Source organism: Mytilus galloprovincialis, chromosome 2, assembly GCF_965363235.1.
Source record: "Mytilus galloprovincialis chromosome 2, xbMytGall1.hap1.1, whole genome shotgun sequence".
NCBI classification, from domain to species: Eukaryota; Metazoa; Mollusca; class Bivalvia; order Mytilida; family Mytilidae; genus Mytilus; species Mytilus galloprovincialis.
This window is the reverse complement of record NC_134839.1, coordinates 21,403,849-21,427,375: the sequence shown is the minus strand read 5'-3', so window position 1 is coordinate 21,427,375 and position 23,527 is coordinate 21,403,849. Positions and strand designations below refer to the sequence as shown.

The window sequence follows — 23,527 nt, the reverse complement described above, 5'->3', positions numbered from 1 at the left end:
CGTCACCATGGACACGGTGTCGTCTGATACGGCAGGTGTCCCCTCATCACCAGACATGACAAATATCTCAAACACGACTCATTCAGATCATCGTCCTAGTGACAATAGCAATATTACACATATACAGCCATGTTCAGTTCTCCTTAAAGACATTTTGGTGTTTGATGACACAGTACAACACTGTCGCATTTCAAAATGTGAGACCAAAGGCTGCAAAACTTGTGCTATTTTAATTACAGATGCTGAATTCACTAGCAATTTGACCAAGAAGTCATATTTTACCAGAAGTTACGATGATCTGAATTGTAAATCGATAAATGTCGTCTACGGATTAGAGTGCAACCTTTGCGGATTGGTATACGTCGGTGAAACGAAAGGAAGGCTTAACAAACGTATGTGCGGTCATAGATCAGACATTAACCTTAATGCTAACGACATTCTATACCAGCATTTCAATCAGCCCGATCATTCCATCGTTTCTATGACAGTTCGCATTATCGAAAAGATATACCATAGCTCTAACAATCCTAATCTTTCAACGACTCTCCGTAGACAAAAAGAAGACTACTGGATTAGACAATTGGGAACTGCAATGACAAAATTGATGGTATAGGTATTCTATCTAGTCCTTCGTGTAACTCGGTGAATGTGATGAATATTTTCAACTCGACTCCTCGACGTAGACGCAGTCATGGTCATCGTCATTATACATCACCTTCTCTGCATGATGTCTCTATTAATGACTTGCTGCCATTCATACAAAAGCCGTTAGGTATTCATCACATTCGCACGAAACTTTATTCATTACCCCTTTCGAAACTTCATTCTCTGTTCAATTTATGTTTGGAATCCACTGTTACAAACCCTCATTCAAACCAATACAAACTTGAAGCTATAATTTCGGATATTGCAAGTCACAGACTTTTCAAGCCAGTTCGCATTGGAAAAGATGAAAAAGAGAAAAGATCTTTTCTTAATCTTTCCTTTGCCAACAAAGGTCTCGATGGCGTCAACCTAGGCAATATCCTTCATCATAAATTAGTGCAATCGAAAATACCTCCTTATTTCAAAGACCAGTCTGTACCAATAATTTCTTATACCTGTACCAAACCTATTGCAACTAAAATTTTCAATTACAAACGCGTTTTGCAGGATCTCGATATTGACGACTTCAAGTCTAAACCTCCTGATTGCACTTGTGCTAGTTCCAAATTCACATATAATCCTGCTGGCCACGTTATTACCGGTGACCTTAACATTGTTAATAACACTTCTCTACGAAATGTGTTATCGAAAGGTCCCAAATATCGTGAGCCTAAATCCATCAATTGGAAATACAACTTTAAAATTTTGATGGATTCAGTCGAGGATTATGCCAGGCAATGGGCTAAGCGCGAGAAGGAAGACGTAGACACTCTTTCCGAATGGATTAAGGCAGTGAGGTCGTTGATACAAATCAGAATTAAGAAACTGAATGGGTCCATCAATAACCATGCTACGTCAATCTTTAAAGACCCAAATGTTGCAAAACACCTATCCGACCTCCATGACAAATATGTTGTTGTCCCTGCAGATAAAGCCCCAAATAACATCGTTTTTGTGTGTAAAAGTCACTACATCAACTGCTTGATAAACGAATTAGGTATTGACAATTCACTTGGTAACTCAACATATACCCTCACGACACTTACCAAAGAGGAAATCCTGGATAATCATAGGTCTGTTCTATGTTCCTTTGGAATTTCAACCAAAGATGAAGAACTGGATCTTCCATCACTGTATTGGATACCTAAACTACATAAGTGTCCTTACAAACAACGGTATATTGCTGGGTCTTCCAAGTGCTCCACGAAACCTCTTTCTAAATTATTAACATCTATTTTATCAGCAATCAAAGACGGGCTTCAAAGTTATTGTGAAACTGCCTATTCTAGAGGTGGCGTGAATCAGATGTGGATACTTAAAAATTCAAAAGATCTTTTAGAGTACATACAATCTAACTCTCTTTCATCTTGTAACAGTATTAAAACATTTGACTTTTCTACCCTGTACACAAGTATTCCACATTCCAAACTAAAAGACAAATTGAAAGAGTTGATATTACTTTGCTTCATAAAAAAGAATGGCCAACGTAGATACAAGTATCTTGTCTTAGGGAGGGATAAATCCTACTTTGTAAAGAATCACTCTGATTCAAACAAAAAATTCTCTGAAACTGATATTATCAAGATGCTTGATTTCTTGATTGACAACATATTTGTTACGTTCGGAGGACGTGTTTTTCAACAGACTGTCGGCATTCCAATGGGAACAAACTGTGCCCCTCTACTCGCCGACTTGTTTCTTTATTATTATGAGGCTGACTTCATGCAGGAACTTCTTAGGAAGAAAGATAAGAAGTTAGCAATCTCCTTTAACTCTACTTTCCGCTATATAGATGATGTTCTTTCACTAAACAATTCAAAATTTGGTGACTATGTGGAACGCATCTATCCAATCGAACTAGAGATAAAGGATACTACAGATACAGTTAAGTCGGCTTCATATCTTGACTTACATCTAGAAATTGACAATGAGGGTCGGTTGAAAACAAAACTTTACGACAAAAGAGATGATTTCAGCTTTCCAATTGTGAACTTTCCATTTCTAAGTAGCAACATTCCAGCAGCACCTGCATACGGGGTATATATCTCCCAATTGATACGATATTCCCGTGCTTGCATTTCCAATCATGATTTTCTTGATAGAGGTTTGCTGCTCACAAGGAAGCTATTAAACCAAGAGTTCCAAATGGTGAAGTTGAAATCATCCCTTCGTAAATTTTACGGACGCCATCACGAGTTGGTTGACCGTTATGGAATAACCGTTTCACAAATGATATCGGATATGTTCCTTACGTCGTAACTACAATCCCCTTCCCTTTCATGAATATGACCTACCGAATTAGACTATTTACCGGATTTGTAATCACTTAAGCAACACGACGGGTGCCACATGTGGAGCAGGATCTGCTTACCCTTCCGGAGCACCTGAGATCACCCCTAGTTTTTGGTGGGGTTCGTGTTGTTTATTCTTTAGTTTTCTATGTTGTGTCGTGTGTACTATTATTTTTCTGTTTGTCTTTTTTATTTTTAGCCATGGCGTTGTCAGTTTGTTTTAGATTTATGAGTTTGACTGTCCCTTTGGTATCTTTCGTCCCTCTTTTATCAACTCGGGATCAAACATTATGACGTGGCTGATATGTCCGGGTCAAAATAATTCACAAAGCCGCGATATGCAATTCTATTAAAAGCTGGGCAGAATGATATTGACAGTAGGACGCCCGATAATGCTTGCTCCTGTCCCAAAGCTGTGATCAGAGAATTTCGGAGCGACTGAGTAGGGTGATATCATCGTAGGGAAGGCTGATAATGCACAATATGAGCGTACCATAATCACTCGCTTAATGAGGTACTTGGATGATCCATTGCAGTTTTTTTTTTTAAATTGCACCATTCTTTGCCAATGCTATGTTCATCTATCTCATTCTTATTGACAACTTGTTGGTGTACGTGTGTCTGTCCATATTGTTTCGTTAAACCAAAAAAAAAAAAAAAAAACATTTCTAACTCTAAATCTATCTCTTTTTAATATATGAATAATAAATAAAGGCAACAGTAGTATACCGCTGTTCAAAACTCGTAAATCGATGGGGTAACAAACTAAAACTAAGGGAACTATTTTATGGAATTTTACATATATAGCAAAATTTTCATTTTGTTTAGTTTCTTTTGCTACCTTTTCTGACATCGGATCAGGACTTCTTTTAAACTGAGTTTTACTGTTTGTATTGCTGTGTGTTTGTTTTTATAATTTGATAGAGAGATATAGGGAATGGTTGAGATATAAAAAAACATGTTTAACCCCGCCGCATTTTTGCGCCTGTCCCAAGTCGGGAGCCTTTTGTCTTTGTTAGTTTTGTATGATGTTTGATTATTAGTCCTTTTATATATTTCGGAATTTAGTATGACTGAACTAGTACACATTTTTGTTTAGAGGCCAGCCGAGGCACACCTTTGTGTGTGGAATTATCTCGCTGTATTGAAGACACATTCTAGTACTGGAAAGGTATTTGTCAATAATTATATCACATGCGACTGGGTATCTAAACTGTTTCCGGTATGTATACTAACTTTATATCGGAGGAGTTGACTCACGAATTCGAATATTAAACTTTTTTTGTTGCTGATAATTTTTCCCTATTTAAGCTTCTATAGCTATCTACTATAGTTTTCAAGTATTCAGCAAAAATGAAAAATAAACGATAACATCATTTGAGGACATTGACTCTTATAAGAATTATTATTATCTCTAACAGTTTTTATGTAAATAGATCTCATCATTCTAAACATTCCTCCTCTGTCAGATTTTATCTATTTATAGCGGCATTGGAGATGATCTTGGCTACTGAATATAACATTTTACTTTCAGCTTAAATTTACATTGGGACATATCATTGGACACTTTTTGAATAATCGTTTGTTTCGGGGAGTGGGGTCTGTTTACCATTTTGATGAAACTACAATAAAGTATTCAATCCTGATATATGTATTAAAGCTACTTTACTATTTTTAATACCAAAGTTGAGTTCCCTTCAAGTCAAATGATGAATTACAGATACAAATCATTCATGGCATATATAAGAAAAAAATAGTTTTTTTTTTATTTTATAAATCTTGATACAGCAAAAATCCGGAAAAGTTTGCCAAGTCATCAAGTCCACAAGAATGACCATGGTAAACTTTGTTGCGTACCCATACCTGGTCTCCTGTGTCTAAACGAACGACAGCAAATGATGTCTCGCTATCTTCTTGGCCACTAGGTGCTTCCATGTAGTTGGTTGCAATTGGAGCCCCATTTTTTACGGCATCTATCCAGCAGATCCTCCCTGGAAGTGTCCTTGTATCCAATACGAACGCGTAGTAGCCGCCAACTGGTGCGGTGAAAATTCCTGTTGATGAGCTGTAACTGTTGGATACGTCGGTCATTCGTCGGTCAAATTTGATAGTTTGGTCTGATCCTAGGCTGCTTTGATCGCCTGATGTCCTGTAGGTAAAGGCTACTTTCTGTTGTACTGAAACTAAATATGTGTTGTCATTTAAAACAGTGCAAACTTAAAGTGTAAAAAGGCGGTTCTTGCTTTTTATTGACATGCAGTTAGATGTGAAGAAAGAAAATGTTTCTCTCATACTCAATTATAAACAAAGTAGGATTTGAAATATACATCAAATGACACAGTTATCCTACAAGTTTTGTTATCAAAATGATGTCTATGGATAATGCAGAGCATGTATATATATCCTGGTATCGCATTTTAAAACGATGGTTGATACATTAGTAAAAGCACTACTTCACTTATGATGACATTTAGGTACCGTTATGGATAGAATATCCGTTCTCCTGCCCAAAAATTAAGATATGAAAATAATAAGCTTTCTTTAATTGCCGTTATCACTCCACGTGTATTTTTTTAAACGAGAGGTATTATATGTGAACCTGTGTTTTATTTTTGCGTTTTGATACATGAAAAGGAAATAGGGGGATAAGTATCTGAATTTTAAAAAAGTTTATTTATCTCAGTATTTCCAGAGGTTAGTGCCACAAACAAAATTCATAAGCACAAATGTCTCTTATCTTATTAACGAATATTTTAACTGCTTATTATGATGCTAGCTGGTGTAAGGATTTAAGCTGAAAATAGGTTTTAATTCGATGGGCAAATTTAAGAAATATACTAGGAAATTTTTTCGTGACAATTTCTAAATAACCGAATGACTAATGTCTCGTAGCTGTTGAGGCGGATTGCTGCAGAGAAGTCAGCGAAATAGTATGTGGTGTAAAATATATGATATAATTTTATTGATTTAAAAATTTCAGAATATTTTTTAATTACCATCTTTACAGCTTCGTAGTTGTCTTGAAATTCATGGTAATGATTTATTTATAAAATTTTAAATTAAAGATTATGTTTAAAGTTATAAAACTTCAGTCGAATTCGTTATGTGTACTCAGTACTCCAAACCAACCAATCAAAATATTGACTTTAATGTTTCGAGCACAATTTTTGTGCTCCGAGCACTGAGCATAGTTACATGTGAAGCGTTTATGTTGATATAGTTCCGAAGTTACCTTGACGTGTATGCTTTTGGAGTTCTTGGTTTCTTTGTAGGCGTTTTATAAGTTCTTGTTGTTTGCGGATGATTTCATCTTGCTGCAATATTCTTTCCTCCATATTTGAGATTTTAGTATCTGTTTTCACAAATCTTGCCTCTAGAATATATAATATGACAGCATTAGATATGACTCTCCTTAAAATCCCCAGTTGATTTCACTGAAGCTTGGTTTTAATGAATATCATTATACTGTTTAGCACTTCTCCACTGATCCATCAGAACATCAAAAATCTATTTTAGGTAAATTCTTAAAGATAGTATATTAGGTTTTCTAAATCTTTATCTTCAACTCAAAAATAAAATAATGATAACATTTCATACATGTATAAAGAATCTTCAAAAGTATTCGACGCTCTAACAAAGGTATAAATAACCGTCAAGGACACTTATTTAGGATCATAAGATAGCTTACCATTTTCAAATTTCATAGATTCCAGATCCTCTTGTAGTTTTTGGTATACTTCATTGTTGTTTTGCTGTTCTGCACTTATCAGACAGCTAACAGAAACCAATATAACTAAAATGTTCTGTTCAAGCAACATGTCCGTCACATTCACCTGCAATATTCTGGGTCTTATCTTTTTATGTGTTATACACGTTGACGATAATTGTACGGTTCTTAGATAAGTCATAGTTCTTGTATTATTTGACTTATTGTTCGAAATCAGGATATTGAATCAAATAAAATGAAGGTTATCTTTAAAAACAATCAAACCTCTATTAGACATGATTAATATGTTCATTTTTGGGGGGGTAAATTTAAAGTTTATAATAGTTATCAAAGGTACCAGGATTATAATTTGATACGCCAGACGCCCCGTTTAGAAATATCATACGTCTCATCAGTGACGCTCAGATCAAAGTAGTTAAAAAGCCAAACAAGTACAAATTTGAAGAGCATTGGGGGCCAAAATGCCAGAAAGATGTGCCAAATACGGCTACGGTAATCTATGTCCGGGATAAGAAAATCATTAGTTTTCGAAAAATACAAAGTGTTGTAATAAGAAATTTATAAAAATGACAATCTAATTGATATTAATGTCAACCGAAATGTTGACAACTGAGCTGGTGATATCCTCGGAGACGAAACTTCTACCAGTAGTGGCATCGACCCAGTGGTGTAAATAGTTATCAAAGGTACCAGGATTATAATTTAATACGCCAGACGCGTGTTTGACTACATATGACTCATCAGTGACGCTCAGATCAAAATAGTTATAAAGCCAAACAAGTACAATTTGAAGAGCATTGAGGGCCCAAAATTTTCAGAAAGTTGTGTCAAATACGGCTAAGGTAATATATGCCCGGGATAAGTAAATCCTTAGTTTTCGAAAATTTAACATTTTGTAAACAGGACATTTATAAAAATGACCATATAATTGACATTCATGTCAAAACCGACGTGCTGACTACTGGGCTGGTGATACCCTCGGGACAAAACGTCCACCAGCAGTGGCATCGACCAAGTGGTGTTATTAGTTATCAAATGTATCAGGATGATAATTTAATACGCCAGACGCGCGTTTCGTCTAAATAAGATTCATCAGCGACGCTCAGATCAAAATAGTTATAAAGCCAAACATGTACAAAGTTGAAGAGCATTGAGGACTCAAAATTCAAAAAAAGTTGTGCCAAATACGGCTAAGGTTATCTTTGCCCGGGATAAGAAAATCCTTAGTTTTCCAAAAATTCAAAAAAGTTGAATAAACTTATTCAAAAAGTATCTTTCGGCATTGACATGATCATGTTTATCTCAAACTGTTTATGATGTCTTCACATTTCATTTATTGGACTTGTACTGATTTGTATTAATGTTAAAATCTTGGGTTATTAAAAAAAGGTATAGGAAAAATACTGATTTCCATATTAAAATTGAAATGTGGAAATCTATAAGAGCAGACAAAACTAAGTGCTCGACTATATCTACGAATTGAAAACAACTGTCGTATTTCTTTCTGTAATTCAAAGATAAGAGCGAGTCCAATAAAGGCAACAGTAGTATACCGCTGTTCAAACTCATAAATCCATGGACAAAAAACAAAATCGGGGTAACAAACTAAAACTGAGGGAAACGCATAAATATAAGAGGAGAACAACGACACAACACTACAATGTAACACACACAGAAACGGACCAAGCACCAGACAAAATCCCACGAGAATAACAAATATAACATCACAAGAGTGCACACGCTGAAATGTCTCGCCTTCTTTACTAATCATTGATATTATGTTGATAGACCTAAATATAAAGCTTTATTACAACTGTCACATAAACTCAACATTAACCAAGAAAACAAAACATTGATCAATGAACCATGAAAATGAGGTCAAGGTCCGATGAACCATGCCAGGCAGACATGTACAGCTAACAATTCTTCAATACAACAAATATAGTTGACTTATTGCTTATAAATTAAGAAAAACAGACCAAAACACAAACACTTAACACTTAGCAATGAACCGTGAAAATGAGGTCAAGGTCAAATAAAACCTGCATAACCAGTCAGGGGACTTACTGAATCACTTATTTGAGTAGCAAATTCGAAGTTTTGTCACAAATTGTGATTTTGTAGTTTTACCAAAATTTTAAACGCATAGGTTTAAATAATATCTTTTCATTTGTAAAGTAGCAAGGTTTATGCCTTTGATGCTATTATTTAGCTAACAAATCTATTTTAGTTGAAAAAATGCTGTAATAATGGCTTTACATAATGAACTGATACTTTCTTAAAAGATTTTTCCCAGCAGTGGAAGTATTTTTCCTGTAAAGTTCAAGGTTTCATCTTTCAGATTATGTAATAAAATTCTACTGTTCGCGATAAAAATTTCACTGTTCGGGGGTGTTGAAATTAGTGGGGGTTATTAAAATAATGATACTTAAAGAAGTGATTTTTGGGAAGGAAATTGAGGTATGGTACTTAAACAAGTGATTTTTATATCATTATCCTAGATTCAATTCAAGGTCATCACCTGACATGACCTGGTCATCCTAGACAACACAGATGTTGGTTCTGATAAGTTTAGAAACATAATTAGTCAGTCCCTGGATCATTAGTATTCTATATTTAAAGCTACAGTAAAATTAAATCACTTCTTCTAGTAATTATTTTGTACTACTTAAATAGGTGATTATTAAAGAAACACAACTCTAACTTCCAACCTTTATGGAAATAATGTTACTTGAATCAGTGATTTAGAAAATCACTCATTTAAGTAAGTCCCCTGACTGGTAACAGACATATAGATCATAAAATATTTCCATACACCAAATATAGTTGACCTAATGCATAAAGTATTTGAAAAATAGACCAAAACTCAAAAACTTAACTTTGACCACTGAACCATGAAAATGAGGTCAAGGTCAGATGACACCTGTCAGTTAGACATGTACACCTTACAATCATTCCATACACCAAATATAGAAGACCTATTGCATAAAGTATAAGAAAAACAGACCAAAACACAAAAACTTAACTATAACCACTGAACCATGAAAATGAGGTCAAGGTCAAATGACACCTGCCAGTTGGACATGTACACCTTACAGTCCTTCCATACACCGAATATACTAGCCCTATTGCTTATAGTATCTGAGATATGGACTTGACCACCAAAACTTAACCTTGTTCACTGATCCATGAAATGAGGTCGAGGTCAAGTGAAAACTGTCTGACGGGCATGAGGACCTTGCAAGGTATGCACATACCAAATATAGTTATCCAATTACTTATAATAAGAGAGAAATTAACATTACAAAAAATCTTAACTTTTTTTTCAAGAAGTCACTGAACCATGAAAATGAGGTCAAGGACATTGGACATGTGACTGACGGAAAGTTCGTAACATGAGGCAACTATATACAAAGTATGAGGCATACAGGTCTTCTAACTTCTAAAATATAAAGCTTTTAAGAAGTTAGCTAACGCCGCCGCCGCCGTAGCCGCCGCCGGATCACTATCCCTATGTCGAGCTTTCTGCAACAAAAGTTGCAGGCTCGACAAAAAACCAAATACAAGAATTTGGGATAGACAAGTACGTGACACGTCTTATCGCAATGTCAATTTACACTAAAAAATAAGAGAAAACAAACGACGCAACGTTAAATTGTAATACACACAGAAACGAACTATAATATAACAATGGCCATATTCCTGACTTGGTACAGGACATTTTTAAAAAGAAAAAATGGTGGGTTGAACCTGGTTTTGTGGCATGCCAAACCTCGCACTTTAATGGCAATGTTAAATATAACATTGAAATGACAACATAATATTACAGGACTACAATACAAATAAATAGGAGAACGTATTAGACAAATAAACACATGATTAATGAATAACAAAAAGCATCAGGTTTAGAATTCAATACGCCAAAAACGCGCCTCGTTCACACAAGACTCACTAGTGACGCCCAGATATAAAAGATCGAAAGCGAAAAAAAGTACAAAGTTGTACAGCACTGAAGATTAAAAGTTGAAAAAGGTTGTGTCAAATACGGCTATGTTTTTATGCTTGGGATAAGAACATCCTTATTATTAAGAACAATAAATGCTATTGCAAACAGTAAATTTGATCAAATGAATATAACAGATATACATAATGAAACTGAAGTATTAACTCATTACATAAAACAAACACGAATACATAATGCAATATGACCAATACAGAGTAGACACACCCGACTTAGTCCAGGCCTCAACGCAGTAAATTATGAAAATGACGTCACATACGATGGTGAAAAGGCATTAAAAATTACGTCACATTTGAATATATGAAATTTCTGAAACAGCAGAAAAATGACGTCACACATGAAAAACTATATCTCAAAAGTAAGATAGAATTAGGATTGATTAAAGATTATAATAGAACTAAATACTGATATTGCATTTAAACACAATGCATATTGCAATACTTATTAATAGTAATTAACTATAATATATATATGTCCAGTTTGAATCCAACTTCAAACGTAAATTATCGTACAGATTACGTTGACCAAAATTAAATCTACTAAATGACGGCGGTGATTAATTTTTCTTTCCATAACACATAAATATAATAGAAAAGACGTTAACACATTTGACAAAACACAGCAGCCTAGGTCATTACAAATACTGTGGATTCATAAATATTTGTGGTATACCAATTTTCGTGGATTTCGTGAATACAACGAAGTACACAATTTCTCTTGGCTTGTATGCAGACTTTGAAAAAATCACGAAGTCGAATATTCACAAAAATACAATTTTCCCCCAAACAACGCAAATTGATACTCACGAAAATAAATGAATCCACAGTAGAAGGAAGTAAGACCACATACACCATGACTTATATCTCTCCATTGGCTGTCCTTAACGTATCGATGTCAATATATATTTGTTCAATGCTTTACATGAGGAGGCATCGGTCTACCTACAAGAACTCGTTAACATGTACAAACCGTTGCGAGCACCTGCGACTACTATAACAGTAAATAGTAGTCTCAGCGAGCACTAAGATCTGAAAATGACATGTATTTATCAACGCCACTTGTAAGAACTAAAACATGTGGGGAAACGTTTGGAACACTTTAAAATACAGCAATCGCACAACATGTACCATTTTAAAGTTGTACTTGTTTTTTTGTTGTTGATAAAATTGAGGGCAGAACCAGTACTGCCTTCGTAGTTGCAAAATACTTCAAAACAAACCTTAAAATTTTACGGAATACAGTCAACTTAGGGATTTTTTTGTATGTGATCAAATAGCAAAAAGTGTTTATGCAATTGGAAAAAGTGAGGTCATACGAATATTTATGTTGGTTAAACTGTTAAAGTGCAAAAAGTTGTGATTTAGAAGTATCTGTCGGGTATAATAGTTTAATCAATAATAGACATTTTTAAACTAGCTACGAAAATAGCATTATTATAGATAATTCAATAACTATATTGCTTAAAAATTTCCAGAGGCTGACAAACCCTCATTTTAATATGATCTCAATATCTAGATAATAGAAAGTGCCTTCCAAAAACAATTTTAAAACACAATTTATAATATAAAGATGCAATACTATAGTTTTGAATAAGTTTTTGCTTACATATTGTCAATTAAAAAAAAATCATTGTATGTATAATATTCCAATTTATATGTTAAGAACGTGCTGATCATTACATATAGGTTATACAAGTTATTAGATTGCTGTCTGAACAATAAATACCCATTATCCACATATTATTGACAAAGTACTGTATTTTAGCCAAATAAACTAGCGGGAATTCCTATCTGTCCTCCTTGTTTCAGAACTAATCTATCACTAAAGTTTTAATAATGAAAACAAAATCACTCATGTGACAGACAGTGTTGTTGTTTTTCTTTCAAACCTTTTGTGTTTTTAGTATGTTATCAAAATCTCATGTTGTTTTGTACACACATTGCTGTCAATATAATAGAATTTGATGTGACTGTTATACATGTGAGAGGTTTAGTTAGCTATAAAACCAGGTTTAATCCACCATTTTCTACATAAGAAAATGAATGCACCAAGTGAGGAATACGACAGTTGTTATTCATTCGTTTGATGTGTTTGAGCTTTTGATTTTGCCATTTAATTAGGGACTTTTGTTTTGAATAGTATTTTTGTGATTTTACTTTGTTCTACTAATACTTTATGATAGTTTTCATCTTCCTTTGCTCAACAATCTAATAAATTGATGAAACTTGAACATTTAAATTGGTAGTAGAACAAATACATACATCGGCTATTTCCGTACGTTACTGGGAAAATGGACTTCGTAGGTGTGATGAACTTTTGTGGCTTGTGCTTTGTTGGGAAGCTGTCTTATTGATATATAACGTACAATTATAACTTATATGAAAGGCTGAACTATATAAAAAGTACATATGTATATAATATATATATATATAAAATAATTTTATTTATATAACAGTAAAATCAAAGACAAATTTAACAAAGAAGTTGAGTGACAATCTTAAAACAATTAGATATCTGACCCTAGGGAAGTCGTCTTTATTTTGATACATCAACTCCTCTAAAGACTATGTTTACAAACAATGTGACCCAAAGGAATTCAGTACATTTGTGTACAAGTCAATATTTTCAGTCTTAATTTTTTCATTGATAATAGTCATTCTAGACAGTCTGAGTAAAAGTAGAGTATTAAAAAAATAATGCACAGGTATGCAATATTCAATTCTCATTGGCTTTTTGTTGTGACTGCTATATTTAAAAAGACAGGAATAACTCATGTAAGGCCTACTTAGAGGATTTTACAGGAACCATTAGCCATTGATAAAAAAAATCCATTCACAGAAAACAGCTGAATTAGCATTATAATGTTTAAAATATATATTTGTTCGATAACATAAAAGTGACAACTATAAAAAAAATATAGTAGTATATGTAAAAGGAATGTCATGTTTTTATATCACATAATCTGTTAAAAACACTTTGAAATCATCTGCTTTCAAACATACATAGGGAAGAAAGAAAGTGGTTTTACTTTAATTATATAAAAAAATTAATTTTTTCTCCATTTCTGAATGGTTATCTTCTAAAACAACCATCATTTATCAAATTTTATGAGAATTGTCCCTACAATAAAGCAATTATGACAACAACCTGTTCATATGTACAACTCTACGAAGGGAGAAAAATGTGTACACTGCCAGGTTGCCATTTTTTTCTAAATAATTTTTACATTTCTTGCCATATGCATGTTTCAAAGGTCTACTATAAAATGTAAAATACATGAGGTAAAATAAATTGAGTTACAAACATATATCAATTAAAAATTTAAAAGAATAAAAGAATCAATTAGAATTATAATAGTGCCAAAACTATTTCTATGTATTGCAACCTGGCATATTTGAGGACTAAGAAAAATTAATGGGTTAAATTCGTTATCATCAATGATTTCAATATATATTTCAAGTATCTAAAAAAAAATACTAATTCTAGCTACCACTTATTTCTAAAACAATGTCTGAATACCAAAGCATCTATCTAATTTTTCCTATTAAAACTGCTATGGCATATATAAATGGGACACACAAAAGCATATCTAATACAAATGATGTATATTCATTATAAAATTCAATTTATACAATAACAACTTTTTTATAATAATCTGTCATAGTGTTGCCCAAGTGCTCCCAATATATAAAATATTTATGCTTAAAAATATATAAAATAAAAAATCTAAGTGGCTCACAATAAATAAATATACAATGGTATGTTCAGGACTTGATGTTATACTTGAAAACTGTATATTAGAAAATAAGAATGTAAACATTTTGTTTTTTTTAATTGAAATAGTTTTATATCTCAAGATCAATAAATCAGCAAGAGAAATATTTAGCAAAATTGTAAAAATAACAATAACCATCCTATATAAATATATTAATATATAGTAAAACTTAATTATTTTTGTGTTCGCAATATGCGAATCAACTAACTTAACATTTCTAATTTCCTGAGGCAAGGAAATTAACTGCAAATATCAACTAAAAATAACATTTCCATTCTAAAAAATTTGAGGTTGTTCTAAAGCCAGGTTTGGAGAATTAAGATAACAAAACCTGCCCATAATGCCAACAGCTGGAAAACAGGTTATTTCTATAAGAATTTAAGAAATTTGCCATCTTCAATCTGAACATTCCAAAATAGACACATGATGTATATTTTTCAATTAATCATTTTCCACAAATTAGTGTCAAAAGGCACATAATTTTTTACTGAACAATAACGGTGTATCTAAAATAATATTTGTTTTATAATTCTTTTGGCATATAGTTATATATAAATATATATATACATATATTCACAACCCTTTTTACTGAATAATGGCACATTACATAAAATGTAAGTTTTGATTGTACAAATAAATAGTCATAATTTAGATATACATAGTTTAATATTGCATAAAAAAACTATTAAAAAAAAGGTCTTTTGCCTACTCCTAACAATGGTTTTGTTTATTTCATACAGATTTAAAAAAATATTAAAAATATTTCTGTCCTGATAAAAAAACTCCATTACTTCTTTTTGTTATTCATGTTCACTTTATACAAGTTTTTACTAATTCTTAAATTAGCTAGATTTTAAATTATACAGCCAAGTAATGAATTTAACTGAATGAATTCATATTATTAATTTGTACAACTTGGAAGGCAAAAAATATATCTTCACCTGAAATTGACAATGACGAAATATTGTTACAAATTTTCAAAAAAAAAAAAAAGAAAGTTTTCAGATCTTTTAACTTATAACACTTAGAATTCTCAGCCAAACCATGAGGTGCATCCCCAAACTTGTATGTAACATTACCAGGTAAACTCTTTAAAATTTTTTAAAACCTTAAAACTAATTCATTATGCAGTATTCTTGGAAAGCATTTTTCTGAATGAGCGTGACAATGTTTACGATGGACAGCATTTTGACCAATCTGTTTCTGGGTAGCCTTCATAAACTCCATTGAAAATCATGGAAAACCCAACAAAACAGAGGTATATTGATAGAGTAACGTAGCCAAGGGTTTTCTCCCAGGTTAAGATGTTCACATTTTTCAGGATAGGTATTCCAAGTAGTAAACCTGAAATAGAAATAAACTCTTTACACATTTGCAGAATTTTTAATGAAAAAATTACTTAAATCACAAATGACACCAGATTTTCTCCATTTTTCACAATTTTTTCTGCCTGTCTTTGCTATTGAGGTATCACTGACATTAACAAGATATATATGTCTTAAAAGGTTGTAACTGAAGCTGGAGAGTGCATATTAAACAGAACCAACGACTAGTTACTGATACTTCTTTAGTGGGCTTAAGATTGCTCTTTTTCCTCTCTGAGAACTAGTGTCTACTGCTTCTTCCTTTTTTTTTTCTTGTAACCATAACAATTTATTTCTGTCAGCAATGGCGTCCTGTTTCTTTATACAATTTATAAATATTGATTGTCCCCTTTGAATCTTTTTTTTATTACATATTCATACAATGTTAAAACGGGTGTCATTGCCATAACTATGCATCTTGCTTAAATTTTACCTTATACAAAAGGTGGACATAAAATTAGGTGGCATTCAGCTTTTTTCAGTTTTGTGTTTGCGGAAAATCATTGGTACATAATTTTTATGATGTATATTTTGGGATGAATATTTTAATAAGAGAAATAAAATATGCATTTGGTTGGATAAAATAATGACTGCATTTAAACATTTTGTTATGTGTAAATCTTCCATGTTTATACCTGCAATCATTCCTCCTATGTGAGCTGATATACCAACTTTTGTTACTTCTTCTTCAAAGTATCTTCTGTAGATAGCAAGACCTGTATCTCCTACAGCTGAAAGGTCAAATTAGCATAGTATTATATAAAACTAAATATTTGAGAAATACCACTATTTCTATAAAAAAAAATCTATTGCAAACTCATTACTCTGTTTTTTTCAGTTAGCTGTACGGTATAATGTATATAGGTGGTTTTCTGCTCTGTTATCGGGTTCTTGTCTCTTTGACTCATTCTGTAATTCCATTCTCAATTCTTTATTGTTAAAGAACAAAGAGATACTGATTTTTAATGTGCGTATTGTTATGCGTTTACTTTTCTACATTGGCTAGAGGTATAGGGGGAGGGTTGAGATCTCACAAACATGTTTAACCCCGCCGCATTTTTGCGCCTGTCCCAAGTCAGGAGCCTCTGGCCTTTGTTAGTCTTGTATTATTTTAATTTTAGTTTCTTGTGTACAATTTGGAAATTAGTATGGCGTTCATTATCACTGAACTAGTATATATTTGTTTAGGGGCCAGCTGAAGGACGCCTCTGGGTGCGGGAATTTTTTCGCTACATTGAAGACCTGTTGGTGACCTTCTGCTGTTGTTTTTTTTCTATGGTGGGGTTGTTGTCTCTTTGGCACATTCCCCATTTCCATTCTCAATTTTATTATATCTTTTCACACTACACATTTTTGTATTGTCATGTATTTTGTACTCCTTTGTCTCCATATATATTTTTTCACATATATTACAGATACAGAAGGTTATGAAGATGTGTAAAGCATTTATATAAAATGATTGCACTGAGTCCAAATTGAGTTGTGTCTTTCATAAAATCATCAGTCAGTACGTAAGACATGTATGCTTTATAGTTACTTACACAAAACAAGAAGCACTGTTAGTCGTATAGGTGCACTGCACAGAAACCTCAGTAATGACCCTTCAGTACACTGGTAATTCATTTCTTTCCAATTCTGAAAAATAATCAAACAATCATGACAATTCACTATAAAAATATTAATACATCTGAGACTTATTAGCATCACAATATTCCTTAAATTAATGTTATTTTTTTCTTCATAAGATATCTTTTATTCATTAATATTATAGTATAATAAGTTGATTAATGCTATATTTCTGAATCATCACATTAGCTTCACTTAAGGGATAAAGATAGAATCCCCATTGTTCCAAGGACCAAAACACTGAGCGATTTACCAGGCAATTCTACACTTTATAACTAATCTGTACTTACAACTATAACAGAGGCTATATGAGCACCAATAAGAGCATAACATCCACCACTGGCTCCAGCTAGAGCTACATCTACATCTGTTACAGAATGGGCAAGGGATCCTGAAAGTAGGGATAAACATTTTTAACATGTAACTGCATTACAGAAGTGGCAAGTGAGCTGGAAATTACATTTAACCATGTAACAGAATGGGCAAGTGATCCTAAAACAACATTTACACATTTCATAATATGACTTTGTTAATTGTGTTCTTTTCAGAATTTGGAATGTATTGTTGGTAATACATGAATAGCAAGAGATGCCTAACCTGGTGACGTGCTTGATATTGCTCCTTTTTAAGTTGATTTAATTCCCTCATTTTTATTGTTGTTGCCCTGATTAATTTTTTCTTTCTTGATTTTTATGAGATTAAATAGATTACTGTTGTTAACATTGTTTTGTAGAACCATAAATATGACTATATAGATATAAAAAGATGTGGTGTGAGTGCCAATGAGACAACTCTCCATCCAAATAACAATTTTAAAAAAGTAAACCATTATAGATCAATGTACGGCCTTCAACACGGAGCCTTGGCTCACACCGCACAACAAACTATAAAGGCCCTAAAATTACTAGTGTAAAAACATTCAAACGGGAAAACCAACGGTCTAATCTATATAAAATTTAAAAAAACGAGAAACGAGAAACATATATAAATTACTTTAACAAACGACAACAACTGTACATCAGATTCCTGACTTAGGACAGGTGCAAACATATGTATATTTTATTTTGTTACACATGTAAATATGTGTCTGAGTGTTTCCAAATAAAGTGTATTGTTATTTTTGTTGTCTACATGTTTAAAACACGTACCAGCTATAACTCCTAATACATAAATTAATAGAACTCTCCACCATTTATGTACCAGTTCTAATGGTAAACCTAATAACAGCTGGAATATCAGGTTAAATATGATGTGCATGTATCTGAAATAAACAATAACATATTTTCAAATATCAGCAATAAATCTATATTAAATGTTATATAATCATCATTGTAAATGAATTAATTCAGCCATTTTTATTTAAAAGTCATTGTTTTTCTCTTTATGCTTCATATCACAGATGTAGAGTTATGAACATCTAGTAATGCATTCTGTTCAAATTTGTGCAAGAGGCTGTGTTGAACTTATAGTGATTTGTTAGCTGTGTTGAACTTATAGTGATTTGTTAGCTGTGTTGAACTTATAGTGATTTGTTAGCTGTGTTGAACTTATAGTGATTTGTTAGCTGTGTTGAACTTATAGTGATTTGTTAGCGCTGTGTTGAACTTATAGTGATTTGTTAGCTGTGTTGAGCTTATAGTGATTTGTTAGCTGTGTTGAACTTAAAGTGATTTGTTAGCTGGGTTGAACTTATAGTGATTTGTTAGCTGTGTTGAACTTATAGTGATTTGTTAGCTGTGTTGAACTTATAGTGATTTGTTAGCTTTGTTGAACTTATAGTGATTTGTTAGCTTTGTTGATGGTTACACTGAGACTTATTGAGATGCCATTAAGGTGGTACCTAACACTACAGGGAGATAACTCTGTAAAATCAGCCAAACGTTTTAATAACGTTGTGTTGTAAAGGGAATATTAAGCTTCTCAATGATCAAAATTGGTGTTTGTCAATCTGCTATATAACCAGTGTAATTTTTCTGATAAAATGGTTGGTTCAAAATTTTGATATTTATATATTTTGGTTAAAGGGTCAAAGTAAATACTTTGTCAAAATTTTATGAAAATTAAACGAGCCAAATTAATTTTAGTGAAAGTGTTGGGTACCACCTTAAAACAGTGTTCCTTGGCTTTTTGTTAAATCTACTACATGTACTGATTTTGTAATGATTTCATTATCTGATCCCTTCTTTCCTACCTTTATACTACCTCTGTAGGTAACAGAGAGATAAGAATATAAATAATAATAACATACCCTTGATGTATAAACATATAAGTTATATATCTCCAAGCCTCATAACGTCTCTTTGGTTTATAGAGTAACGGACTGTACAGTGGTACCCCTGAGGTAGCTGTAACTGGTGTTGTTGTGTCCGATAACTCAGCGGCATACACAGCAAATATTATGATCTAAAATATATATACCAGTATAGTGAAATAATGTACTTCATATTAAGGGGTCATCCATAATTGTCAACCATTTTCCAAAGTGTACAAAACGTACACTTTTTCAGACCCCCCACCCTCCCTCAAAAAGTGTACATCAACCATTTTCAGATTTCAAGAGAAGAATCAGTCATTCTTAATAATCAAAGAGCTGAAAGCTCTGAAGAAAAATGACGCCACTGTCTCTAATATTGGGATAGTTTTTATGCAAGTCTTGATTTTCACATACCGTAATTAGTTTAACAATGCAACATGTATCGTAAGCATATAATTGATATTCGTATATGTGTGTGTGTGAAGTGAAGGTGACAACTGGCTGTTTTTTTTTAAGACAAATGAATAGGTCAAGACTAGCTGAATTGTACAAATAAATACCGTAGAAAGGCTTGTATATTTCTCACTGGTACATAGTCTGAATCTGAGTCCGTTCGCTTCCATTCACGTTTGCGCCCACTCATTTTCACCCCTTTCACTTTCACACCCTACATGTTCGCACCCAATCTTAATTGGTTTTGTGTTTAATAACTATGTAAGCAAGTGTTTTCGTATAATTGTTGTCATTGTCTCAAAATAAAGTGAGACAGCAATTTTTTTTTTGTGTTGAATAAATCTTAATTATGTTTTGGATAAGGTATTGCTAAAAATAATAATAATCCTTTCTAAATAAAGTGGTATTTTGTCAACGTTTTATTTTGTGTTGAATAACTCTTAATCATGTTTTGGTTAGTGTATTGCTATAACTTGTTTCATTGACTTGTTTCAAAATGAAGTGAGATTCTGACTATGTTTGTTTCTGCGTGTTGAATAAATTTTATCATGTTTTGGTTATATTAGTGGATTGCTATATTTTGGTTTCTATGTTTTATTGTTTCGTTGTTTCAGATCAATGGGACCAAGCTGTTAAAAACAATTATCTTTTGTGTTTTTTCCTTTAAAATCTTCAATGTTTTACTCATACCAAGCTATAAATACATTCAGTATTTACACCAAAGCAATTTTAAGCAACAACCATAATTATCCAATTATTCAACTTGAATTTGAATTAAAATTGGGCGTGAATGAGTAGAGTGTGAATGTGCGAACGTGTAGGGTGCGAAAATGTATTGGGCACAAACAGACCTGATGCCACACAGTCTGAACCCCCTTCTCCCACAAAATATTAAGTAAATAATCTTTTTGTTACTGCTATCAAAGGTCTAATGAAACTCAGATAGTTTCAAACATTTGTCAAAGAATTCTAGTCAAACTGGCACCTAGTTAAATTGGCACCTGAACGTCGTAGGAAGGCGTCCCAGAAAAATGATAAAATAGCCTTGCCAGACGTCATAATTATTTGGACTAATACATGAGATATTGTGTATTTTTCTGCATTATTTTAACCAGTTGAGCATTTTACAGGATTGTTGGTTTAATGCTGTTTAAACTTTACTGAAAAACAAACACCTTAAATTTGCTAATTATTTGGCATGAAAGTTTGATTTATTGAAAGGGAATCGTAGTTTTCCATTTTATTTTAATAATTGACTTGTTTTTACAATTACACAAATTGTCTAATTGTTAAAACAACAGCTTTGGTAAGGGCTTCGTTGTTTACCTTTATACACTACATATCCACTTTCGTTTCGTGGTTTACCAAAATACACAACAACATATTCACTATGTACTTGGTAACAGTAATTAATTAATTGAATAGAAAATATTATATCAAATATTATTGGATGCCGAATTGACGTCGAATAGGTGCCGATTTGACTAGATGCAAATTTAACCAGGTGCCGACTTGACTTGTACGTTTCAATTCCTCTGCGATCGTTTGCGGTATTTTCTTGAGAAAACCTATTTTCCATCATCAAAGAGAAGAAGAAACTGCTTTAAAATGATTCTGGAACGCTTCATGATTGTTAAAATAAGTTTAATTCACTCAAAAACAATTTTAAAACTTGCGATTAAAGGGAAAACGGTACTATTTATTCTGCCATAGGCGACAATGTTAACATTTTCTAAATTTACCACTTTTTAAGATAAAAACCTGGATAAAACAGTTATATGTTGTGTTAGTACTTTATTACTCTGTTTTAAAAATTAAAGCAAAATAGTATCATGACCAACTTCCAACGGAGCTTGTTTATGTTATCCATGCCCACCGTCATTTTGCACCAAATTTATGAAATTTTGCAAGTCTTTTCGAATAATTCTCTAGAAAATATTTCAATAGGTTTTAAAATTTATATTGTAAATATACACACTGCAGTTATTCATAGATAAATAAAAAATATATTGTACCCTTACATCCAATCACAGCGCTCCTAATTTGACTTCCTTCACCTGCCTTGGGTACACAAAAGGCCAACCTAATGCTGGGAAAATTAAATACTACCGTTTTCCCTATACTGTGACATAAAGATATAAAGAATTCTTATGACATTATTAATGCAATACTGGGCTATTGTGAAAACCTTGGCTATAATAAATACTTGTATGACCCCAGTACTTAAAGAAACATAGATCATTTTATGTCCCCACCCCTACATGCTGGTTTACCTCATTCTCTACTTCTTTCAGAAAAGCCTTAATAAACAACCTGTATCTAATCATATCTTATCTTATTTAAAAAGAATGATAAATAGTTCCATTTAAACAGATAAAATGGACAGTTCCATTCAATTTGTATTCATTTTATCAAAAATTTACAAGAAATGCACAAATTCAAGATTTTTCATACTAATCTCCATTCCATGCTTTAGTATATGCCATATTGTGGTTGAAATTTTTAGAGCTTGTTATAAAATCTATTATTCTGTCTTGAGATGATGAAAACAAAGATATTAGACACTTGAAACATTAAATATGCAAACTACTCAGCTGTAAAGTTGCCTTTGTTGCCTGTATTAATCAATGAAAAAGCTGAATTATGTCCCTTGGGAGTATTAATTTCCAACAAAAGTCCTTTCAAACAGTAGGAAATGAAAAATTATTTATGTCTGATATAATAAAAGAAAGAAACTACAAAATGAAGCACTTTTGAAATATTTGCTGCATGCATTATCAAGAATGTGAACAATTCTTTACACAGGAGAGTATAAATTCTATGTAAATTTAGCCTCAAGTGGGCCTCTTTTTTTCTTAGATGAAAAATTCTAACACTGAAAATGCTTTCAATGTGACCAAATATTGCCTACTTCCATAAACAGTACAAACTAAACCAGACAATTTCCCATTTTAATAGATTATGTTTACAGAAATACTCAAGTTATACATTTAGGGAATTACGCAGCAAAAAAGGCAAACATTTCAGTAAAAAATATTTGTCGCGACTTGAATTCTGGTGTTTCCAATTGAAAAAATCATTGCGAAAGGTGAAATCAAATACAAAAGAACTATAATATGGTGCATTTTACACAATATAGTTAATATTGACATCCTAGAATAAAGTTTTATATCATTACCAATCAATTTGACCTATCATGATGACTCAGCACTTTTCTCAACACAGTATTGTTCTCAGTGAAAAATTTCTATTCTTTGTGATAAAAATCAAATGTACTAATCAAAAGCTTCAAAATAGTATAAAAGAATTGAAGTTTGAGTGACTTTGATTTCCCTTGCTATCTTCAGTATAGGGAAAACGGTACTATTTAT

General features: G+C 32.5%; 2 protein-coding genes across 5 annotated transcripts in view; both read right to left on the bottom strand.

Annotated features, from left to right (window-relative positions):
- Positions 1–4,679: 4,679 nt before the first annotated feature.
- On the bottom strand, positions 4,680–6,797 carry LOC143063100 (complement C1q tumor necrosis factor-related protein 5-like). The gene is made up of 3 exons (XM_076235061.1): positions 6,625–6,797; positions 6,169–6,309; positions 4,680–5,119 (listed from the first exon to the last, which is right to left on the bottom strand). Exons 1-3 carry the CDS (start codon positions 6,752–6,754, stop codon positions 4,707–4,709), a joined length of 684 nt encoding a protein of 227 aa, XP_076091176.1. The 5' UTR covers positions 6,755–6,797; the 3' UTR covers positions 4,680–4,706.
- An 8,309-nt stretch (positions 6,798–15,106) lies between these two features.
- Positions 15,107–23,527, bottom strand: part of LOC143063099 (rhomboid-related protein 2-like) — a 33,593-nt gene continuing 25,172 nt past the window's right edge. For all 4 annotated transcript variants that reach the window (XM_076235059.1, XM_076235058.1, XM_076235060.1 and 1 more), the window contains 6 exons: positions 19,698–19,852; positions 18,598–18,710; positions 17,740–17,840; positions 17,365–17,458; positions 16,459–16,554; positions 15,107–15,803 (listed from right to left, as the gene is read on the bottom strand). In XM_076235059.1, coding sequence (XP_076091174.1) covers positions 15,631–15,803; positions 16,459–16,554; positions 17,365–17,458; positions 17,740–17,840; positions 18,598–18,710; positions 19,698–19,852 — 732 coding nt within the window. In that variant the 3' untranslated portion in view covers positions 15,107–15,630. The remainder of the gene's footprint in view (positions 15,804–16,458; positions 16,555–17,364; positions 17,459–17,739; positions 17,841–18,597; positions 18,711–19,697; positions 19,853–23,527) is intronic.